Raw genomic sequence first — 18,988 nt, 5'->3', positions numbered from 1 at the left:
ATAGAAAGTGCAACTGTTCACGTTGTTGGTTTGCAGGAGATTTTGTCCGTTTTGTCTGTTTGTGCTATTGATTGTGCTATGATGTGACAATGTTTGATGGAAAGCATGAGGCCATGGTTGTTGTGTTGTCAAATCTGCTAACCCCTTGGCCATATCCAACTGGCTGGCTTCTCCTGCAAATACTCTTCTTATGACGCTTGGCTGTTTGTTCACCCTCCATATCAGGCTTGTTTGAAAGCTTTGCAAGATACATGCAAACAGCCCATAGTAAAGTCGAAAATAACTCAAATATCCCAAAAGAAGGTAAGGATAGACTGCAACACTATAGTGCCCCCCTAGTGGTTGAGTATCATCTCTTCAGTCTAATGATCTTTATATTATACAGCCTGTTATAGGAGTTTCCAGTTGAAAATGTGAAAAAATGAGTAAACATTCCTAAATTATAATATTGATAAATGACAATATTGATTAATGACAAATTATTAACTTACTAATTATTACATTTACTTGCAACCTTAATCATAAGGGATATATAACATTGTCATAACAATGATATTGACCTCAGATGCCCTAACCAGTCAAAATACTAGTTGTTATATCATGATTATGACAGATGTATGTAGGCTACGATAAGCCTGTTGACAGGGGGTATCAAGTAAAGTGTTACCCATTTCACCTCAATTACAAATCAATATCTCCCAATTTCACAAGTCACACACCAATCAGTTGGATTGACCCTCCATTTGTGTCTATGAGAATGAAACCTTGATGTTGTTGCTTTGTGTCTCAATCAATGGGCTTAGCTGAGCAACACAAGAAAGAAACCAGACAGCAAAACCATCCTCTCTCATCTAGTGATGAAGTGAAATCCATTTGAGTTAAGTCATATATCATATGTATAACTAGTCGTTGTAATCCACAAGTCAGAAGACACAATGTAATCAGGCACCAACTCATAGACGGATAAACTTCCTCCTAACAATCTCCAAATTGTAGCATCTGCTGGTTTCTGGTGTTGCACAGCTTCAAGTCTTGTCCAGTGTTGTTGATGCAGAGTAGTGCTTAGTGACTCCCGGCCTCACCTTCCTCTCTGTCCTCCCTCCTCCCTCTGCAGTTCGGAGACTCCCAGCAGCTGCGTCTGGTGCGGATCCTGCGGAGCACTGTGATGGTGCGCGTTGGTGGAGGCTGGATGGCTCTGGATGAGTTCCTTGTAAAGAACGACCCGTGTCGAGGTAAGGCACCAGACAGGACAGGGTAAACTTTATAAAATGTCATTCATTTTAAGAAAGGGAAATCTCTGGATTCGGTTTCACTCGTGTGTCACTTATGTTTTAATTGTCTATTTTTAGATAGCGGTGCTCCAGCTGATTCAGTATTTATTACCATATGATTTGATGTTGTGTAATGGGTTTCACTCTGATTAAATGATATGGCTGGATAAGGCTGAATGTGGCATGTAGAGTCTGAGTGTGTGTCTGAGTGTATGTTGCTACTCTATTGCTTACAGTATCAGATCCTACTGCCATGCAGAAGTTCCTCTATTTATGTGTTGAAATTTTCCTGCTAAATGCCTTCCTACTGCTTCCTACGCCTTCCTCTCCAGTTCATCACCACGGGAGTAAAATGTTGCGCTCGGAATCAAACTCTTCAATTACTCAGTCTCCTATAGGTTGGCAACAAATCTCACACTTTCTCACCTTGCTCCATGAACCCCCCAGTGGTATGTGTGTCTGCATCACCGTATGTGTAAGGGGTGTTAATGTGTGGGTGTGTGTACAAAATGGGTGTGTTGGAGTGCTCATTGTGAATGGCGTTCCCATAAAGCCACTCCACTCACACTCTCCTGTTATCCAGCGGTCTGTGGGTCTTCATGCATGCCGTCATTTTCTCTGAGTCACATCACGTGCTTCTGAATCTCTCTTTACTTACTGAACTCCAGGCTAACACCAGTTCTCTCTCTCTCTCTCTATCGCTCTCTCTATCGCTCTCTCTCTGTCTCTCTCTCTTTCTCTCTCTATCGCTCTCTCTCTGTCTCTCTCTCTCTCTCTCTCTATTGCTCTGTCTCTCTATATCGCTCTCTATCGCTCTCTCTCTATCACTCTATCTCTCTCTCTCTATCTATCTCTATCGCTCTTTATCGCTATCACTCTCTATCGCTGTCTCTCTGTCGCTCTCTCTCATCGTGCTCTCTCTCTCTATCGCTGTCTCTCTCTTTCTCATCGCTCTCTCTCATCGCGCTCTCTCTCTATCGCTGTCTCTCTCTCTATAGCTCCCTCTCTCTATCGCTCTCTTGATCGCTGTCTCTCTCTCTCTATAGCTCTCTCTCTCTATCGCTCTCTCTCTATCGCTCTCTCTCTATCGCTCTCTCTCCATCACTCTCTCGCGCTGTCTAACGCGCTCTCTCTCTCTATCGCTCTCTCTCTATCGCCTGCTCTCTCTATCGATCTCTCTCTATATCGCTCTCTCTATTGCTCTCTCTATCGCTCTCTCTCTCTCTATCGCTCTCTCTCTCTCTATCGATCTCTCTCTATATCTCTATCTCTCTCTATCGCTGTCTCTCGCTGTCTATCGCTGTCACTCTCTATCGCTGTCTCTCTCTCTATCGCTGTCTCTCTCTCTATTGCTGTCTCTCTCTCTCGCTATTGCTGTCTCTCTCTCTCGCTATTGCTGTCTCTCTCTCTCTCTATCGCTGTCTCTCTCTCTCTCTATTGCTGTCTCTCTCTGTCTCTCTCTCTCTCTCTCTCTCTCTCTACCCTGCTGTCTCTCTCTCTCTATTGTCTATCTATTGTTAACTGTCTCTCTCTATTGTGATCTCTATCTATCGCTGTCTCTCTCTCTATTGCTGTCTCTCTCTCTCGCTATTGCTGTCTCTCTCTATCGCTGTCTCTCTCTCTCTCTATTGCTGTCTCTCTCTCTCTCTCTACCCTGCTGTCTCTCTCTCTCTATTGTCTATCTATTGTTAACTGTCTCTCTCTCTATTGTTGTCTCTCTCTCTATCGCTGTCTCTCTCTCTCTATCGCTGTCTCACTCTCTATCGCTGTCTCTCTCTCTATCGCTCTCTGTCTCTCTATCGCTCTCTCTCTCTCTATCGCTCTCTCGCTGTCATCGCGCTCTTTCTCTCTATCGCACTCTCTCTCTCTATCGCTCTCTCTATCTATCGCTGTCTCTCTCTCTATTGCTGTCTCTCTCTCTCGCTATTGCTGTCTCTCTCTATCGCTGTCTCTTTCTCTATCGCTGTCTCTCTCTCTATCGCTCTCTCTCTCTCTCTATCGCTCTCTCGCTGTCATCACGCTCTTTCTCTCTATCGCTCTTTCTCTCTATCGCTCTCTCTCTCTCTATCTATCGCTGTCTCTCTCTCTCGCTATTGCTGTCTCTCTCTATTGCTGTCTCTCTCTCTATTGCTGTCTCTCTCTATCGCTGTCTGTCTTTATCTCTCTCATCGTGCTCTCTCTCTCTATCGCTCTCTCTCTCTATTGCTGTATCTATATCTATCTATCTATCTATCTATCTATCTATCTATCTATCTATATCTCTCTCTATCTATCTATCTCTATCTATCTATCTATCTATCTCTATCTATCTATCTATCTATCTATCTCTCTATCTATCTATCTATCTATCTATCTATCTATCTATCTAAAAAGCAGCCAGTGGCTTTGTGCACCTTTTCTTTTTGCAGTGCCGCTGACAATCACTGGGTTTCCCAGCAATTGACTATTTCCTCCTAAAGGCTATGCGGGGGAGAAATAGTTACTTACTTAGAAATAGTTAGTTATATGGCTGATGTTCTAAGCCACTGGAATTCATCATCATTTTTTGGGGGTGACCATAGATTCTTCTATGTATCTTTATTTTGTTTTGTTTTGCGAGGTTGGGGTGATGGAGGCGTTTATTGATTTGTATGTGCAGAGTGAGTCTGTTGTACTGTACATTAAGCACTCTGTCCATATGAATCTCTATCGGTTAAGAATGTCCTTTTCACAGCACTTCCTATTGGGACTGTTTGTTTTCAGTGAGTTTGCCAGTGTGGCTTAAGTGATGTGAAACTGCATGTCCTTCATTCACACGTGTTTATTTGCACAATAGTTCAATCACAGATAGTATAAACAACCTGTATTCATTTCAAATGGTCTGCTGTTTCTAAAAGCAGGCACTCATTTACTCACTCCACTGAAATGAATTAGGTTCACCTTACTTATAATCAATCATACACCAACAACCATGCATATGTCTTACTGTATGTTGTCATATTTTACCCCCCAGCCAAAGGCAGGACAAACATGGAGCTGCGAGAAAAGTTCATTCTCCCAGAGGGCACCACTCAGGTGATGGCAAGCTTCCGGTATAGAGGTCGTAGGTCGCGGCCGTCGTCACGAGCTGCCTCTCCCAACAGGTCAAACTCTAGCCATAGCTGTCCGGCCCAGCATAATAACCCAGCCTTGCCCAGCACACCCAAGGTAAGAGACGCCCACAATCTGGGTAGGAGCTTTTGACTACATACTCCTTCTTCCACAGCAAATACATTTATTCACGTCACTGACAACAGAGCAACATTGGCTAATGACTTGTATTTAATGACCATAGGAAGCTAGTTGTATTTGAACAATTTCTACAGAAACGGTGTGTGTTGGTTTGTCTGCCATTCCCCACATGCTCCCAACCATATCTATTGTTTTTCATTTGTCTATTTTATCATTTGTTTATATATGTTGTTTTTGGTTGTCTGATATATTTTGATCATTCCTTTCTTTTGTCATATTTCATAGCTCTTCATTTAGTCTACCTGTACTCCTTTTAGTTATTGATTTCTCCATCTGAATCCCTGTGTTTGTGTGTTTGACTTGCCATTATTCCCCCAGACTCCCCAACACATAACTCGCAATTATGATAAACCCTGGCTGACAAACAGCAAACCCTCCACTCCTCTTAAATCATCAGACTCCTTTGAGAGCCAAGGTTCATCCTCTGAGGTATAGTGAATCAACAGGGTCTGGAACGCTCCAGAGCTCTGAACCTAACAACTGCTGCCTCCTACAATACCATCTAACTGAAATGTATAGTGTCTGAGTAAAAGGAAAAAGGAAATCAAGTTGATTTTTACACTAATAACTACTTAGATAGCCCTACCCCTTCCCCTTGGCCCTAACTTCACAATAATTGAATATCTAAAGCATGGCCAACCAAATATTGGTAACGGCAGATAAAGAAGACATTTTCTAAAGATCGACATCATTTTCATCCGTTCGACAGGAGTGGATTTTTTTCTTCTTTATCTTTCTTTATTGCTAAAAATGATGATGGGAACTGTGTTTTTCGAATAAATTATGATTGCCGAATAATTTTTAAGGTATGTGGGGCACGTGCTGTCATCACATAGCCATAAGTTCCACTCCACATTTAGAGATGCACTATGAAGAAATCGCTCTGCCATTTCCCAGTGGCTAAAATAGTTCGCCTAATTTCAGTTTATGTCACAAAACAAGCAAGTATAGTGTAGAGAGTCATTTTACCATCTAAACTGCTGTGACATATATTTTCCATAACCAGTTGTTAAGTTGTTTGAAGCTGGTGAACAAAACTGAAAGTAAAAAAACACAAAAACTAAACTTAAGATCGGGAAGCATAGAAATAGCGCACACAGAACAGATCTTGCAAGACATTCTTTCAATGATAGTGACAGCTCTATAAAACAAATGTCACATTGCAGCTTTAATTCTAAATGCCTAGCCTACTGCTTGCAAAATAAAAAATAATTGAACTATAAAAAATAACGTTTTTCCTGAGTTTCAAGAATAACTGAATTGCTTCACTTTGCTTTTCTGATTGGCTGACAAGTTTTACCATTCTATTATTTCAGATCTACAGGAGTGCAAGTTTCACCATGGCAACAGACTAGCCTAGGCAGCCGTTAGGCACATGAGAATCATTCGAATGTGGCAAATATAACTCATTTCTTGCATTCTATCAGGAAACAGATAGGTTGAAAGGCATACAGTTGTCGCCTAAATGGGTAATGGAAACACTTCAACCACTACATTTTTATTCGACACTGTAGGTTCTTGCGATTAAAAAAAAACATTTTTTTTTTTAGATGTGACGCCATTACAATCAGCAGTTTTTATCGACACAAGATAGTTCAATGGAAATGCACCCTAGCAGGCAATTGTTGCATCTATTTTCTATGCAAACTTTCTAATGTCAATTATCCCATGTCAGCTAACATTTTATAGTTTGCTAGGTAAGTTAGTCTAGTCAGCTATCTTAACCTTGTAGTAATCATGGTCAAATTACTGACCAGGCACCCAAGGCAGGGGCCCTGACCTCCAGGGGGCCCTCATTGATTTTGTTAGTCACTCTCACTCAGATATCATATCAACATGACATAGGTACTTTAAACCACTAGCCATGACTTGTGTAAAATACTTTAAATTACTACTTAAGTCGTTTTTGTGTGTATCTGTACTTACTATTGATATTTTGGACAACTTTTAATTTTACTTCACTACATTCCTAAACAAAATAATGTACTTTCTACTCCATATGTTATTCCTGACACACAATAGTACTCATTACATTTTGAATGCTTAGCAGGACAGGAAAATGGTCCAAATCATGCACTTATCAAGAGAACATGCCTGGTCATCCCTACTGTCTCTGATCTGGCAGACTCACTAAACACAAATGTTTCATTTGTAAATGGAGTGTGCCTCTGGCTATTCATTAATAAATAAAAAAACAAGAAAATTGTGCCATCTGGTTTGCTTAATATAAGCAATTTGAAATGATTATACTTTTACTTTTGATACTTAAGTATATTTTTGCAATTACATTTAATTTTGATACTTAAGTATATTTAAAACCAAATACTTTTGCTCAAGTAGTATTTTACTGGGTGACTTTTACTTGAGTCGTTTTCTATTAAGGTATTTTTTACTTTTACTCAAGTATGACAATTGGCTATGTAACTTTTTCCACCACTCATGGCAAAATGTGTAGAACTGCAGGAAGCAGGCATTAAAACTGCAAAATGTTCTCTCTGTCTCATGGCAAAATGTGTAGAACTGCAGGAAGCAGGCATTAAAACTGCAAAATGTTCTCTCTGTCTCATGGCAAAATGTGTAGAACTGCAGGAAGCAGGCATTAAAACTGCAAAATGTTCTCTCTGTCTCATGGCAAAATGTGTAGAACTGCAGGAAGCAGGCATTAAAACTGCAAAATGTTCTCTCTGCCCCATGGCAAAATGAGTAGAATAGCAAGGAATTAGTTTCAAGACTGCTACATTTTCCCGCTGCCCCTTAGAAAAATGTGTAGAATTGCAGAAAATGTGCTTTAAAACTGCAACATTTACCCAAAACGTTATTAGCCTGATGAACATAGAAAGTTGCAGTTTCTATGGTACAATGGTGAAATGTTTTATACATCTTTAATAATGGTAATTAGAATGTGTTGTTATATGGCTGCGATCTGATTAATGTTTGAATTGTAATTTTATGATTACTTTCAAAAAAGCTTTTGTTTCAAGACCCTAAAAAGATATTGTTTACATTTTTACATTTCTAAATAATGAACCAAGCCCAGAAGTTTGACCACCCCTGATCTAAAGAGTCTGGATAGGTGTAAAATGTGTAGTGGTGGAGCTTCCGCCACTACACAATCCCCCAGAATGAAGAAGGCAGATCTGCTAGTATCAAAGTGTTAAGGCCAAAGGGGAGGTGTAGGGAGCAAATTGTGATTGAAGGGAGTACATAAGATGTATATTTGTTGTCTTTTAGAGGCCCGATTTCAGTTTTTTATTTTTATTTAATGCTTTAAAGTACTAACTGGTGATCGTTGTGGAACATTCTCTCTGTTGTCAAATACCTTCTCTAACTAACTCAAACTAAGAACTGACCCGCTGTTCTGTGTTGCATGTTGAACTGTTTATCTGTTAATCCACTGTACAAGTTTAAGTTGTTCCTGAAATATCATACAGTACATCAACTTTTCATTCAACACAATAACCCCTTACATTGGATGTCCGTGGGGTTTGATCAGATTTCATCGGAATGCCACATTGCATAACATGCTAATTAGAGAAGAATTACCAGTGTTCGAAGAGTCGATGTACTAGAATCGTCTTCTTCTGTGATTTACCATTGTGTACCTAGATATGTTTTTGTAAACATAGAGAAAAATGCTAACAAATGCTCTGTCTTTTGCAGAGCACTCCGATACAGGGAAGTAAACTGCGGCTCCCTGGATACTTGTCAGGAAAAGGTTTCCAGTCGGGAGAAGAGCAGGGAACCCTGATCAATGCTGCTGTGATGAAAGCACGGGGACAGGCGATAGGGTTTGGTGAGTAGAGCATCCTTTTGAAAAGCAGCGACTGTTTTCTGTCTGCTAAAGGGCTCTGCTGTTCGGCTCTGCTATTAAAGTTAACAGTCGCTGTAACCAGACAATAACCATACCGGAATCTTTTGTCCCCCAGAATCGAGAAGGTCCGGCAGCCGACCTGGAAGTAAAGCAGGCAGCCGAGGGAGCAGCCGGAGGGGAAGCGATGCTTCAGACTTCGACATTTCGGATATCGCATCGGTGTGCTCCGACACATCGGAGACGGTGGGTGACACCAGTCGGGCTACACCCCGCTCGTCGTCACGTCAACACGGAGGCAAGCCCTCCAAAATCCCGACTCCTCAAAGAAGGTCGACTCCCAGCAAACTGGCCCAGACCTCCAAGAGATAGTCAGGGGCCTTGAGACAACCACGTTGGCCCAAAGTGACAAGAGAGACTGGCGTATGTGTTGATTATTTAAAGTCTTGTGAAGATGTAAAATATTCTGTTGAATAGGAAAATTGTTTATTATTAAGTGAGAATGGAATGCCAATGGCCTTGTGTTTGTCTTAATGTATTTAATTTTTTGTGAATAATGTCAAATTATTATGACTATTTTATTTTATTGACGCTAAACCTGAAGAGTTTAAAGAAACTGAAAAGAAAAAAACATGGCGAAGACAACACTGTATGCTCAACTAACAATTCTACACACTAATGAATGGCAGCACACAGCATTGTGCTCGTGAGAGGGTTACTGAATGTTCTGTATGCTGACATGCGTGTGACAGACCCTGTGGGACACCTCAATTATCTATTATCTATTTAAAGTGCAATGATGTACTGCCAAAATGCATTTAAAGGGCAATACAATATACATGTAGCCTACCACATAGTAAACACTGCAAATAATTATGTTCTGACTGAGATGACTGTTGAAGGCAAGTTCACGCAGAAATCCCTCAATATCCAGGCTTTAAAGTACTCCACCTTACCTTCGGTAGTACTGTTTTGTTTGGTCAACTTACAGTGATGTGTGCCATTTTACCTTGGACATTGGCCTCCCCGGACCCTGAGTAGACATTCTTTAGTGCATTTGTCAGTGTATGGTTCATTTTGCTAGAGTGGAAAGGATCGCTGTTAACGTTTTGTAATAAATCTGCTAGCAGAAAGCTACCATGGGATACTGACATGGGTCACATACTTGTCTGTTTTTTTATATGATGTTATACATTATTGTTACAGAATAATGTAGAATTTCTGTAGATTGACCCAATAGGATGCAGCGGAGAGACAACAGGAGACAAAAGAAATCTAGCATCATATAGAAATGGGAATTATTTCATAAAGTCTCGTGATGACTCGTGGTGTTATTATATAATGTACAGGGAAAGGCAAAGGGAGATATCTAGTCAATTGTACAACTGAATGCATTCAACTGAAATGTGTCTTCTGAATTTAACCCACTCGAGATCTTTGAATACGACAACTGTAGTTGAGCAGGTGATAGTTTCACCCCAGGAAATGTGGAAACTTGATCTGTATTGTTGCATTTCAACATGGTCTACCGGTGAGTTTATTACAGATCATTTCTTCCAAATCTCTCAGATCATATGAACTTTTATCTCTTTCGAATTTAAGAGCTGTGTAAAAGCTGTGATAATGGTGCTCATTCCATAAATGTCAAGTTAGAGACAAGTTTGTCTCAATTATGGGCCTATAGCCTACAGGCAGCCCATACCATCTGTGGGTCAACATAAATGTAAACAAAGGAGCAGATCAATTGGTTATATTTAATTTGTTGAAATGAATAACCAAACATGTACAGATGGTGCCTTTTAATGCCAAGGTGTGTGCCTCAAAAAAACATACATTTAGATTTTTCATTCAGAGCCATTTGGGCCGGTGAAGGTCCACAAGCAGGGTATAGTTTACAAATCCAACTCTCATTTATTTTGGGACACATGCTCAGGTTCAGTGCAGTGTTTTACGGGTCTTGAGTTAATTGTATTCCCAGCACCACCATTCTCTGTGCGGCAACGTTTGCGGAGCGCTCCTCGCGCATGAATACGACATACTACACGTTTCTACCAGTGGAAATCAGGACAGCAACTGACTGTCCTGGGAAGGCGGTCACATAACCAAACATGTTTAACCTTTTAGTTGAGTTGATAAAAGTAGTCTAAAACAATGAAAATACGTATATGAACTGTGACAAGTTAACATGCAAAGAAAAATGTACATATTTATTGCTGAATAATGATTAGGGAGGTTTCAGAGGAGATGACATGTGTAGGGAAGGACAGGTTCATTTCAGTCTATTTTATGCCATCCCAATCAATAATGCGTCGAAAGATTTAGATTTTGCTTGTGCTCCTAACGTGTGTAAAAATAGCCTTCTCAGGACAACCAGTGTGTTTCAGCAGAGGAGACAGGCCTGTGGGAGAGATCAGATCCCCTGGGGACCGAAGGTAGAGTGGAGTGCAAGGAAGGCTCAGGTCTTCTTGAGACCAGCCACTATCTTTCTGAATGGTTTAAGACATGGTTTGGCCTAGGGATGCCACTTTTAAATTGGTTATATCCTCACTGCAGCAACTGTAAAGGAACCCGAAAGCAGTCCACATCAGGGCCTCTTTTTCAGGAATATGTGAGTGATCTTTACAATATTGTCTACATTCATATATAGGTATGTTTCGATTTTATTATAATTTAATTGAAATATGATGGTGGGTTTTGTGTGTGCTGGAAACAATTGGCCATTGATTTATTGTGGACAAATATTACTGGCATCTAATTAAAATGGGATATCACAAAATTGGGGATAATTTTTTTTATATATATATATATATATGGAAAAAGTAAGAAAAGAAAAGTGTAATTTGTCTGATTTAAGTGTAGACTAAGATAATAGCTCCATCAATTCAGTAAAGTAGTTTCTGGATCTGGATAATGAATAGTGTTTTATGGGAACAAAATGTCAAAGAATCAAATGAACTTCAGCCTACTTTTTTGACTAAATGAAATATCTCAATTCTATTCAATGGTTGCGATTTGAGCCTATGTGAACATGATTTGATATTGTATGATTTGATTTGTTGGGATAATCTTCTTTTGACATAGTGAAGTTGATATATATATATTTTTATGGTTCATGAATAATTATGTGACTCCTTCGGTAAGGTTAGCTGTGACCAAGTTATTATAGGCACTTTTCTGACCAATTGCCTGATTGGACTTGATTTAATATTATTATCGGACATAATTGAATTCCAGATGGAAAAGTACATCATTTTTATAGATCATTTGATGCTGATTTATTGACCTACATAATGTAAAAATATGTCTGACATATTTTTGTGTTCATTTGTAATCAACATTTAATTTAGAATGCTGTTATTTCTATTATTAATGGAGTAGGGTAATGTTATTTTATTGTTGAGTATTTTTTATTTGCATTTGATTACAATAGACCTAATCCTACCAATTTAGTAAAACAGTGCACTGTTCCTCACTATAGATAATCGGGGGAAATGGCTAACATTTAAGTGAGATTTCCTTGATCTTAGAGCTTCTCTTATTTGACTTTTGCAGGTGTTTATAATCCCTGGCACATCACATTTAGAGAATGCCAGCCCTAAAAGAAATGTTGGTTTTCCCAGTACTTCTAGCTTTCTTTGGATTGACCAAAAGCCAGGAATGACCAAGTAAGTTCCATAAAATGACTTTTTATTCCCTTTTGCTGTTTATTGAGGGTATAATAATACTGCTTGATTGATTTTCAGCTTTTCTCAAGACTGTCTGTTTTCTTTCTTTCCAATATTAGCAAAGTTGGTTGGCGTGGAAATTTACGAACAGTGATCCGGGCAATGCAATACAATTTGATCCTCTATTTCTGTATGGCCAGCAAGTGGCAGCACTGGTACATACAACCATAACCCTCTCAGAAGATTACACATCCTTCCCCTCTTGAGTAGTTCCTGCAGTCAGTATGGGATTTTGGCTTAACAGAATGTATCACTACTAACCCCAACTGACTTCACGGTGAGGTCAAACATATCCGGACTTCCCATTTTGTGAATGAAATGACACCCATAGAATTAGGAAATATGACACCCTTCAATTGTGGGAATGAGAGTCAACTGAATTAATGTTGTGCCAAGTGCAATGACATTTTGTAGTGTGTAATCAAGTGTACTGTTCTTTGTTAAAGTTACTGCAAATCAACAAATTGAACAAATAACTATTTCACAAAACATTAGATTGAAAAAGTTTGATGCTGTTGAATACCAGTAACATGAATACCAATAATCATCGTTTGATTGATCATATTTTGCGATAAATCACTTTTTGATTTATTCACCTGTCCAGTCCTTCCACATGCCCATTGCCACTACACTGTTCAATCTACTTTGTGACTTTTTCAATTGATGTGTTTTATGTCTAAAAATGCATCCAGATCCTCATCATTCACTGCCTTAAACCCTTCAACACTATGAACATGACTTTGGTGAAAAACTGAGCTGCATGTTTTTACTCTGAGGTTAGGACATGCTAGAGGAGTTCCGTGTATCTAAGTCCAGAGGGGTGAGGAAGGTAGACGGATCTGAACCTGATTCAGTGGCCTAACCGTGTGAACCCTGCCATCCACCTGCGCAAAACAGTGAGGTATTGTCTGCATGCACATTTGAGGCCAAATTGATTAGAATAGATTGGTATTTGTGAGGTTTCAAAGAAATAAATGTCAAGATGTTGATTCTCAGAGGATAACACAGGAAAACACTTATTTCTAAAGTAGTCCTGAGTAGAATTTTCCTGATATTCAAACTTTAACACACATAGTTAAAATAATTACAGAATTTAAAAGGTACAAATGTACAGATAAAAGTAATGAACCAGAGTGTAAGGGTAGGGCACAACATTGTTCTAACTTCAGAAACATGTTGTTATAGAATCGACATGCCTCTCTGACACGTAGAAAAAGTCATCATATTAGCTTTATTTATAGTATTTCCAGTATGTTGCATCCTCCTGAACGAGACCCAGCGCCCAAACTTTGTCATTCCACCTCTCCTCACTCAATAATTATGTTTATCTTAAGATTTTCTACTTTCCTCCCATGTGAGCTAGTTAACATGAGCTAGGACCATGCACCAAAAGGAAAGATTAATAGCGACGTGTATTGTATGAGCTACGTTTATTCTCTGCTCCTTTGCCAAAGGGGTATCCACGTTTTTTCCACTCAGTGTAATTATCACTTCCAAACAACAGATTTGATTTCATCTCCTGCATGGAAACCTACAAATGTGCCTTTGCTTCATAACTTGATGTTCACCAATTGACAGTTGGTGGAACACCACTGGAGTTTCATTCAGTCATCACAATGGATGAATCTAGTAATTGACTCGTTTGTTGATTAGCATAATGATGTGTTGTTGGTCAAAATGCATTATGAGTAGTTCTAGTGTGTCAGCCTATCATCCAGGGTTTCCTTTGGAAATGAAGACATCGTCATTAAATTGGAATAGGGAGGGTTTTCCCCAGCCATATTCAAACCCTCATTGACACCTTCTTGGCATAGATAGGCTACACAGATTTATGCTGTTTGTCTACTCATTGCTGGGAGGCATTGAACATCAGTAGTTCATCTATTTGTTGGGTCTTTTCCCTCTGTGTTGTGGCCAGCAAAGCTGTCCTCAATGAACTCCCAATGCCTGTATGTATGTGTATGTCTGTATATGTATATATATTTGCAAAAAATATATATGGGGGATTGAAAGTGATGCAGACAATTACCTTGATGGAAGCTACAATCTACCTGCAATATTAAATCTGATGTACTCCCTTACATTTTCTTTTACAAAAATGTAAAATGTTCAATGCCTGACAACTAAGATATGTTTATATTGAGTATCAGAAGTGTGTTACTATAAATTAAATACAAATCATGGAAACAAAGAATGATGTAAAATGTTAAAGTACAGCATCAAAAAGGCAACAGGAGTGATTTATCTTGACAGGAAGCCACAGAGGGAGAGAAGAGGGTGTATACAATTAGGTTGTGCAACAGGCTTGCTGTGATTGAAAATATTAATGGTAGATTAAGTTTCAGTTTCAGAGTTTCCAACTAGGGTGGTTTTGAAACCAAAAGCAGAGGTTTAAAAGCAGCGGAAAAATCCGCCAAGAGGTCCTGGAACCTGTGGTAGGTCAGCGACACTGATGGACGTGAACAGGTGGGCCTCCATTTCCAGGGCGACACACGATCTCTGGACTTCTTCTACACCAGCCCCAGTGGCACCCAGATGCTGCGCACATTCCACCGGGTGGAAAAGCTGTTCAACGGCGAGTGGCACAAGCTGGCGCTGCAGGTCAAGGGCGATAAGGTCAGGTTGCTGGTGGATTGCGAGGAGGTGAGCGTGGAGCCCATCGACAATCCCAGACCCATCATCCACCAAGGTTACACCTCCATTGTAAAGAGGGCTGTGGGAGACCGCTCCGCCTCAGTAAGTTCTGTGCTGTTCAGACCAAATCATGCTGGGTTGCCTACAGTATTTTGCAATTGTATTCAACATTGATGAAGGCAGCACAGTCAATTCAATGTTCATAAGAAAGCACACTGACCATAATATCCCGTGCCCTGGTACTGTAGGTAGACCTCCAGCAGATGGATGTGTCCTGTGATCCAGAGAAGGCCTACTCAGAGGACTGATGTGAGCTCTCCAGTGTGGTGAGTTGGAAGCCACTGTCAGCGGGTTCATGTTCCTCACTGAGAGATGCGTACAGTACAGTATGTCTTTTAATCTAGCCTGTACTCTCATTGGCTCCCATAGAAGTGACTATGTGCTCCTCCCAAATGTGTGCTGTGTGTTTGTGTGGTGTCTCTAGGGAGTAGGGAACCAATCATAAGAATTAGTTCTGTCCCTACAGGTGGACTAATCAAGTTATATTCTATTCAGTGTGGAGGGTATGCTGAAATTGGACTGACAGCAGGAAGGGCCACCTGTACGTGTATTCCCGGACAGCCTGGCAACCAGGGGCCCCCAGGACCAAAGGTGACTACTAGGCTCATTACAGCACCACTGCTTTGAATAATGAGCTGAGAGCCATTAGCCTGGCGGGCCAGTCTCTGTGTTCGTTCATTGGCAATGATAAAAGAGTTGATTACAGCACATACAGGATGAGACCAACTTGGCTTGCTCATGGTCCAGGCTAATGGTAACTGCTACCACTGTATTTCTCCATCTGCAGGGTGACAGAGGTCTCCCAGGAAACACAGGAGAGCCAGGAAGACTAGGCAACTGGGTAAGGACATTTTCTCATTATAGTTCTCACTACGGTGTTGAGTTGAGCTGTATGGGCGAGGGTCAACAACTTAGAATAATGAGTGTTAATTGTCACTCAGAATGTATGCTCTCTGTTGGTCTTTGTAGATTTTACAGTATGCAGACATTAGATGTTGGGCTGTAGGCCCCATATTGACTGAGGAGGTTTCTACAGTGAATTAAATAGAAGAACCACTGCTTGCTCGACAGCACTGAAGTTGTGGAAAAGGGCAATGGAAGCATAACTGAGAAACGGTATGATGTTTCAATAGCAGGTTTATCTGCATCGGAAGGGAAATGGTTTAGCTCAACATGGCAAAGGATCGTAGACTGTCTGGTTTCACTTTAACATTAGGGGATGCTTAACAGAACACTTAATAGATTGAATCTGAATGTGTTGAATTCCACACACAGCGAAAGCAGACAGTTGCATAAAATTATTGCAAACGCCTAATAATGAATGTGGTTTTACTTGCTATGGTAGGTTGCTATGTTTTATACCTATTAATCATTGTTTCATAATTGTTTTCATCGTAGTCATCAACATCATACCACTGCCCTTCATTTACTTAGCACTCAGGAAGAATGCTTTGTCATTGTCAGAGGACTGGAGAGAGTTGAGAACAGAACACCTCTTAAAGTACAATAGAGAGCCATCCAGTGCAGAGCAGGGGACAAAATGTTTATTAAGCAGTTTAATGAAAGGACATGGCATACTCATTGCATCAGGATTCAATTACATGTTTGACTATGCAAACATAACCCTGCTTGTAGGCTTCAGGCAGTAGACATGATTATTTCCATTGAGACTGAGTTATGACTAATTTACCTCTTTGATGTAGCTCCAGTACTCAGTGGTATGCGGGAGTTAAAATGTATAATGTCTTTTAAACACAACCCAGAGAACCGAGAACATGTGCCCAATAGTGTGCAAGGCTGGCAGTGGGTCTTCAAAGACAGAGGACGAGTTGTTGGCTTGGCATTTAACATGCCCTTTAGTCTGGAGAGACTCTGGGCGAAAATGGCCCATATATTCCGCACATCACACACACACACACACACACACACACACACACACACACACACACACACACACACACACACACACACACACACACACACACACACACACACACACACACACACACACACACAGAGACATACAGAGACACACAGACACGACTATGCTGGGTACTCACTCAAAGACAGGGGGATGAGGGGGACATACTGTTTCTGGAGCTCAGTTGGGGGCCAACATCTGTCTTCTGTGACTCAGTGGAACCCTCACCCCCTGCCAATATGTAAGTCACAGAGCACGACCATGTTTACAGCCACCCCGCTGACGTCTAAGGAGGGCATTCCCTGGCTCCAATATATGAACTGACCACCCCGGTGGGTGGGTGGTCCTTCCATTAGTAAAGTTGTAAAGTTCACGGTCATGCTTCTGGATAAAGCGTTTAGCGTCTCCAAGGTCAGCCTCTTAGCAGTTGACTGTGCATGGCGTGGTCTGAAGTGAGATGGTTAGTAAACTGGTGTCATGGAATAGAGGACTGTTGGTCTTGATCAAAGGTGTTGGTTGACCAAGTAGAATAACCCCTATTCAAAGGCCAAAATTGTGTCTTATATGAGTGAGGATATGAGCATCTGTGTGGAAACACTTACAGAATAAGTTGTTCAATTTTCCCTTAGCTATGACACATCTTTCCTCGGGTCATAAATTGTGGTCTACACTTTGTTAACACTAACTCCATGTTTCAGGGGTCAGCATGTCTCGCACTACTTAGATCTTCGGTCTAAAGGAAATATTTAACACATCATTATAGTCATCATGTACTACTAGAAACCCCTAATAGCCCATGTTCAGATTTCATCCTTCTGTAAACATCTAACTCCTCCAAGGAAATGTTATGGTTATTATGATAACTTCAAGTGTTTGGATTGATATTGTATATTCCATTCAAAGGCCACAATGAAATGCATATAACTTACTGTCATGCCCACACACTTGTCAGGTTGGGAAACTCCTATGTGTTCCGCCAATGTCTGGTCTGTCTTATACAATCAGTCAGAGCCACATTCCACTGGCCAAGACTACTGTATAACAGTCACCATGGACGGCTGTGATACACTGCTCTACAGTAGTTCAGTCATGACATCATTTATTATTTCACATCTAATTACTGTAAATTCAGTCATATGATTTTGCATGCCTAAGCTGGGTTCTGCATGAACACTGTGCAAAACAGAAAAATAGGAAGGTCCCCGAGTTGAGCTTGTGTGTTCTGATTGACGCAAGTGCACATTTCACTAGAGTTACAGTTGAAGTCGGAAGTTTACATACACCTTAGCCAAATACATTTAAACTCAGTTTTTCACAATTCCTGACATTTAATCCCAGTAAAAATCTCCTGTCTTAGGTCAGTTAGGATCACCACTTTATTTTAAGAATGTGAAATGTCAGAATAATAGTAGAGAGAATGATTTATTTATGCTTTTATTTCTTTCATCACATTCCCAGTGAGTCAGAAGTTTACATACACTCAATTAGTATTTGGTAGCATTGCTTTTAAATTGTTAAACTTTTTCTGGTAGCCTAAATTGTCAAATGTTTCAAGTAGCCTTCCACAAGCTTCCCACAACAGGTTGGGTGAATTTTGGCCCATTCCTCCAGACAGAGCTGGTGTAACTGAGTCAGGTTTGTAGGCCTCCTTGCTTGCACACGCTTTTTCAGTTCTGCCCACAAATTTTCTATAGGATTGAGGTCAGGGCTTTGTGATGGCCACTCCAATTCCTTGACTTTGTTGTCCTTCAGCCATTTTGGGACTTTGTCCATTTGGAAGAGCCATTTGCGACCAAGCTTTAACTTCCTGACTGATGTCTTGAGATGTTGCTTCCATATATCCACATAATTTTCCTCCCTCATGTAGCCATCTATTTTGTGAAGTGCACCAGTCCCTCCTGCAGCAAAGCACCCCCACAACATGATGCTGCCACCCTGTGCTTCACGGTTGGGATGGTGTTCTTCTGCTTGCAAGCCTCCCCCTTTTTCCTCCAAACATAACAATGGTCATTATGGCCAAACAGTTCTATTTTTGTTTCATCAGACCAGAGGACATTTCTCCAAAAAGCACTATCTTTGTCCCCATGTGCAGTTGCAAACCATAGTCTGGCTTTTTTATGGTGGTTTTGGAGCAGTGGCTTCTTCCTTGCTGAGCGGCCTTTCAAGTTATGTCGATATAGGACTCGTTTTACTGTGGATATAGATAATTTTGTACCTGTTTCCTCCAGCATCTTCACAAGGTCCTTTGCTGTTGTTCTGGCATTGATTTGCACTTTTCGCATCAAACTACGTACATCTC

The 18,988-nt window shown here is 40.5% G+C and overlaps 1 protein-coding gene and 1 pseudogene across 1 annotated transcript in view; both read left to right on the top strand.

Moving 5' to 3' along the window:
- The window catches only part of LOC115113849 (dystonin-like), a 142,292-nt gene extending 132,792 nt beyond the window's left edge, over positions 1-9,500 (top strand). The window contains 6 exon segments of the mRNA XM_065012721.1: positions 1,115-1,232; positions 1,604-1,720; positions 4,264-4,457; positions 4,860-4,970; positions 8,202-8,334; positions 8,468-9,500. Of these exon segments, the coding sequence (XP_064868793.1) occupies positions 1,115-1,232; positions 1,604-1,720; positions 4,264-4,457; positions 4,860-4,970; positions 8,202-8,334; positions 8,468-8,721 (927 nt within the window). The 3' untranslated portion in view covers positions 8,722-9,500.
- Positions 9,501-12,858: 3,358 nt separating this feature from the next.
- LOC115113047 (collagen alpha-1(IX) chain-like) overlaps positions 12,859-18,988 on the top strand; it is a 29,486-nt pseudogene continuing 23,356 nt past the window's right edge.

Source organism: Oncorhynchus nerka, linkage group LG28 (genome assembly GCF_034236695.1).
Source record: "Oncorhynchus nerka isolate Pitt River linkage group LG28, Oner_Uvic_2.0, whole genome shotgun sequence".
NCBI lineage: Eukaryota > Metazoa > Chordata > Actinopteri > Salmoniformes > Salmonidae > Oncorhynchus > Oncorhynchus nerka.
The sequence above is the reverse complement of the archived record's forward strand: the minus strand, read 5'-3'. Positions and strand labels throughout refer to the sequence as shown.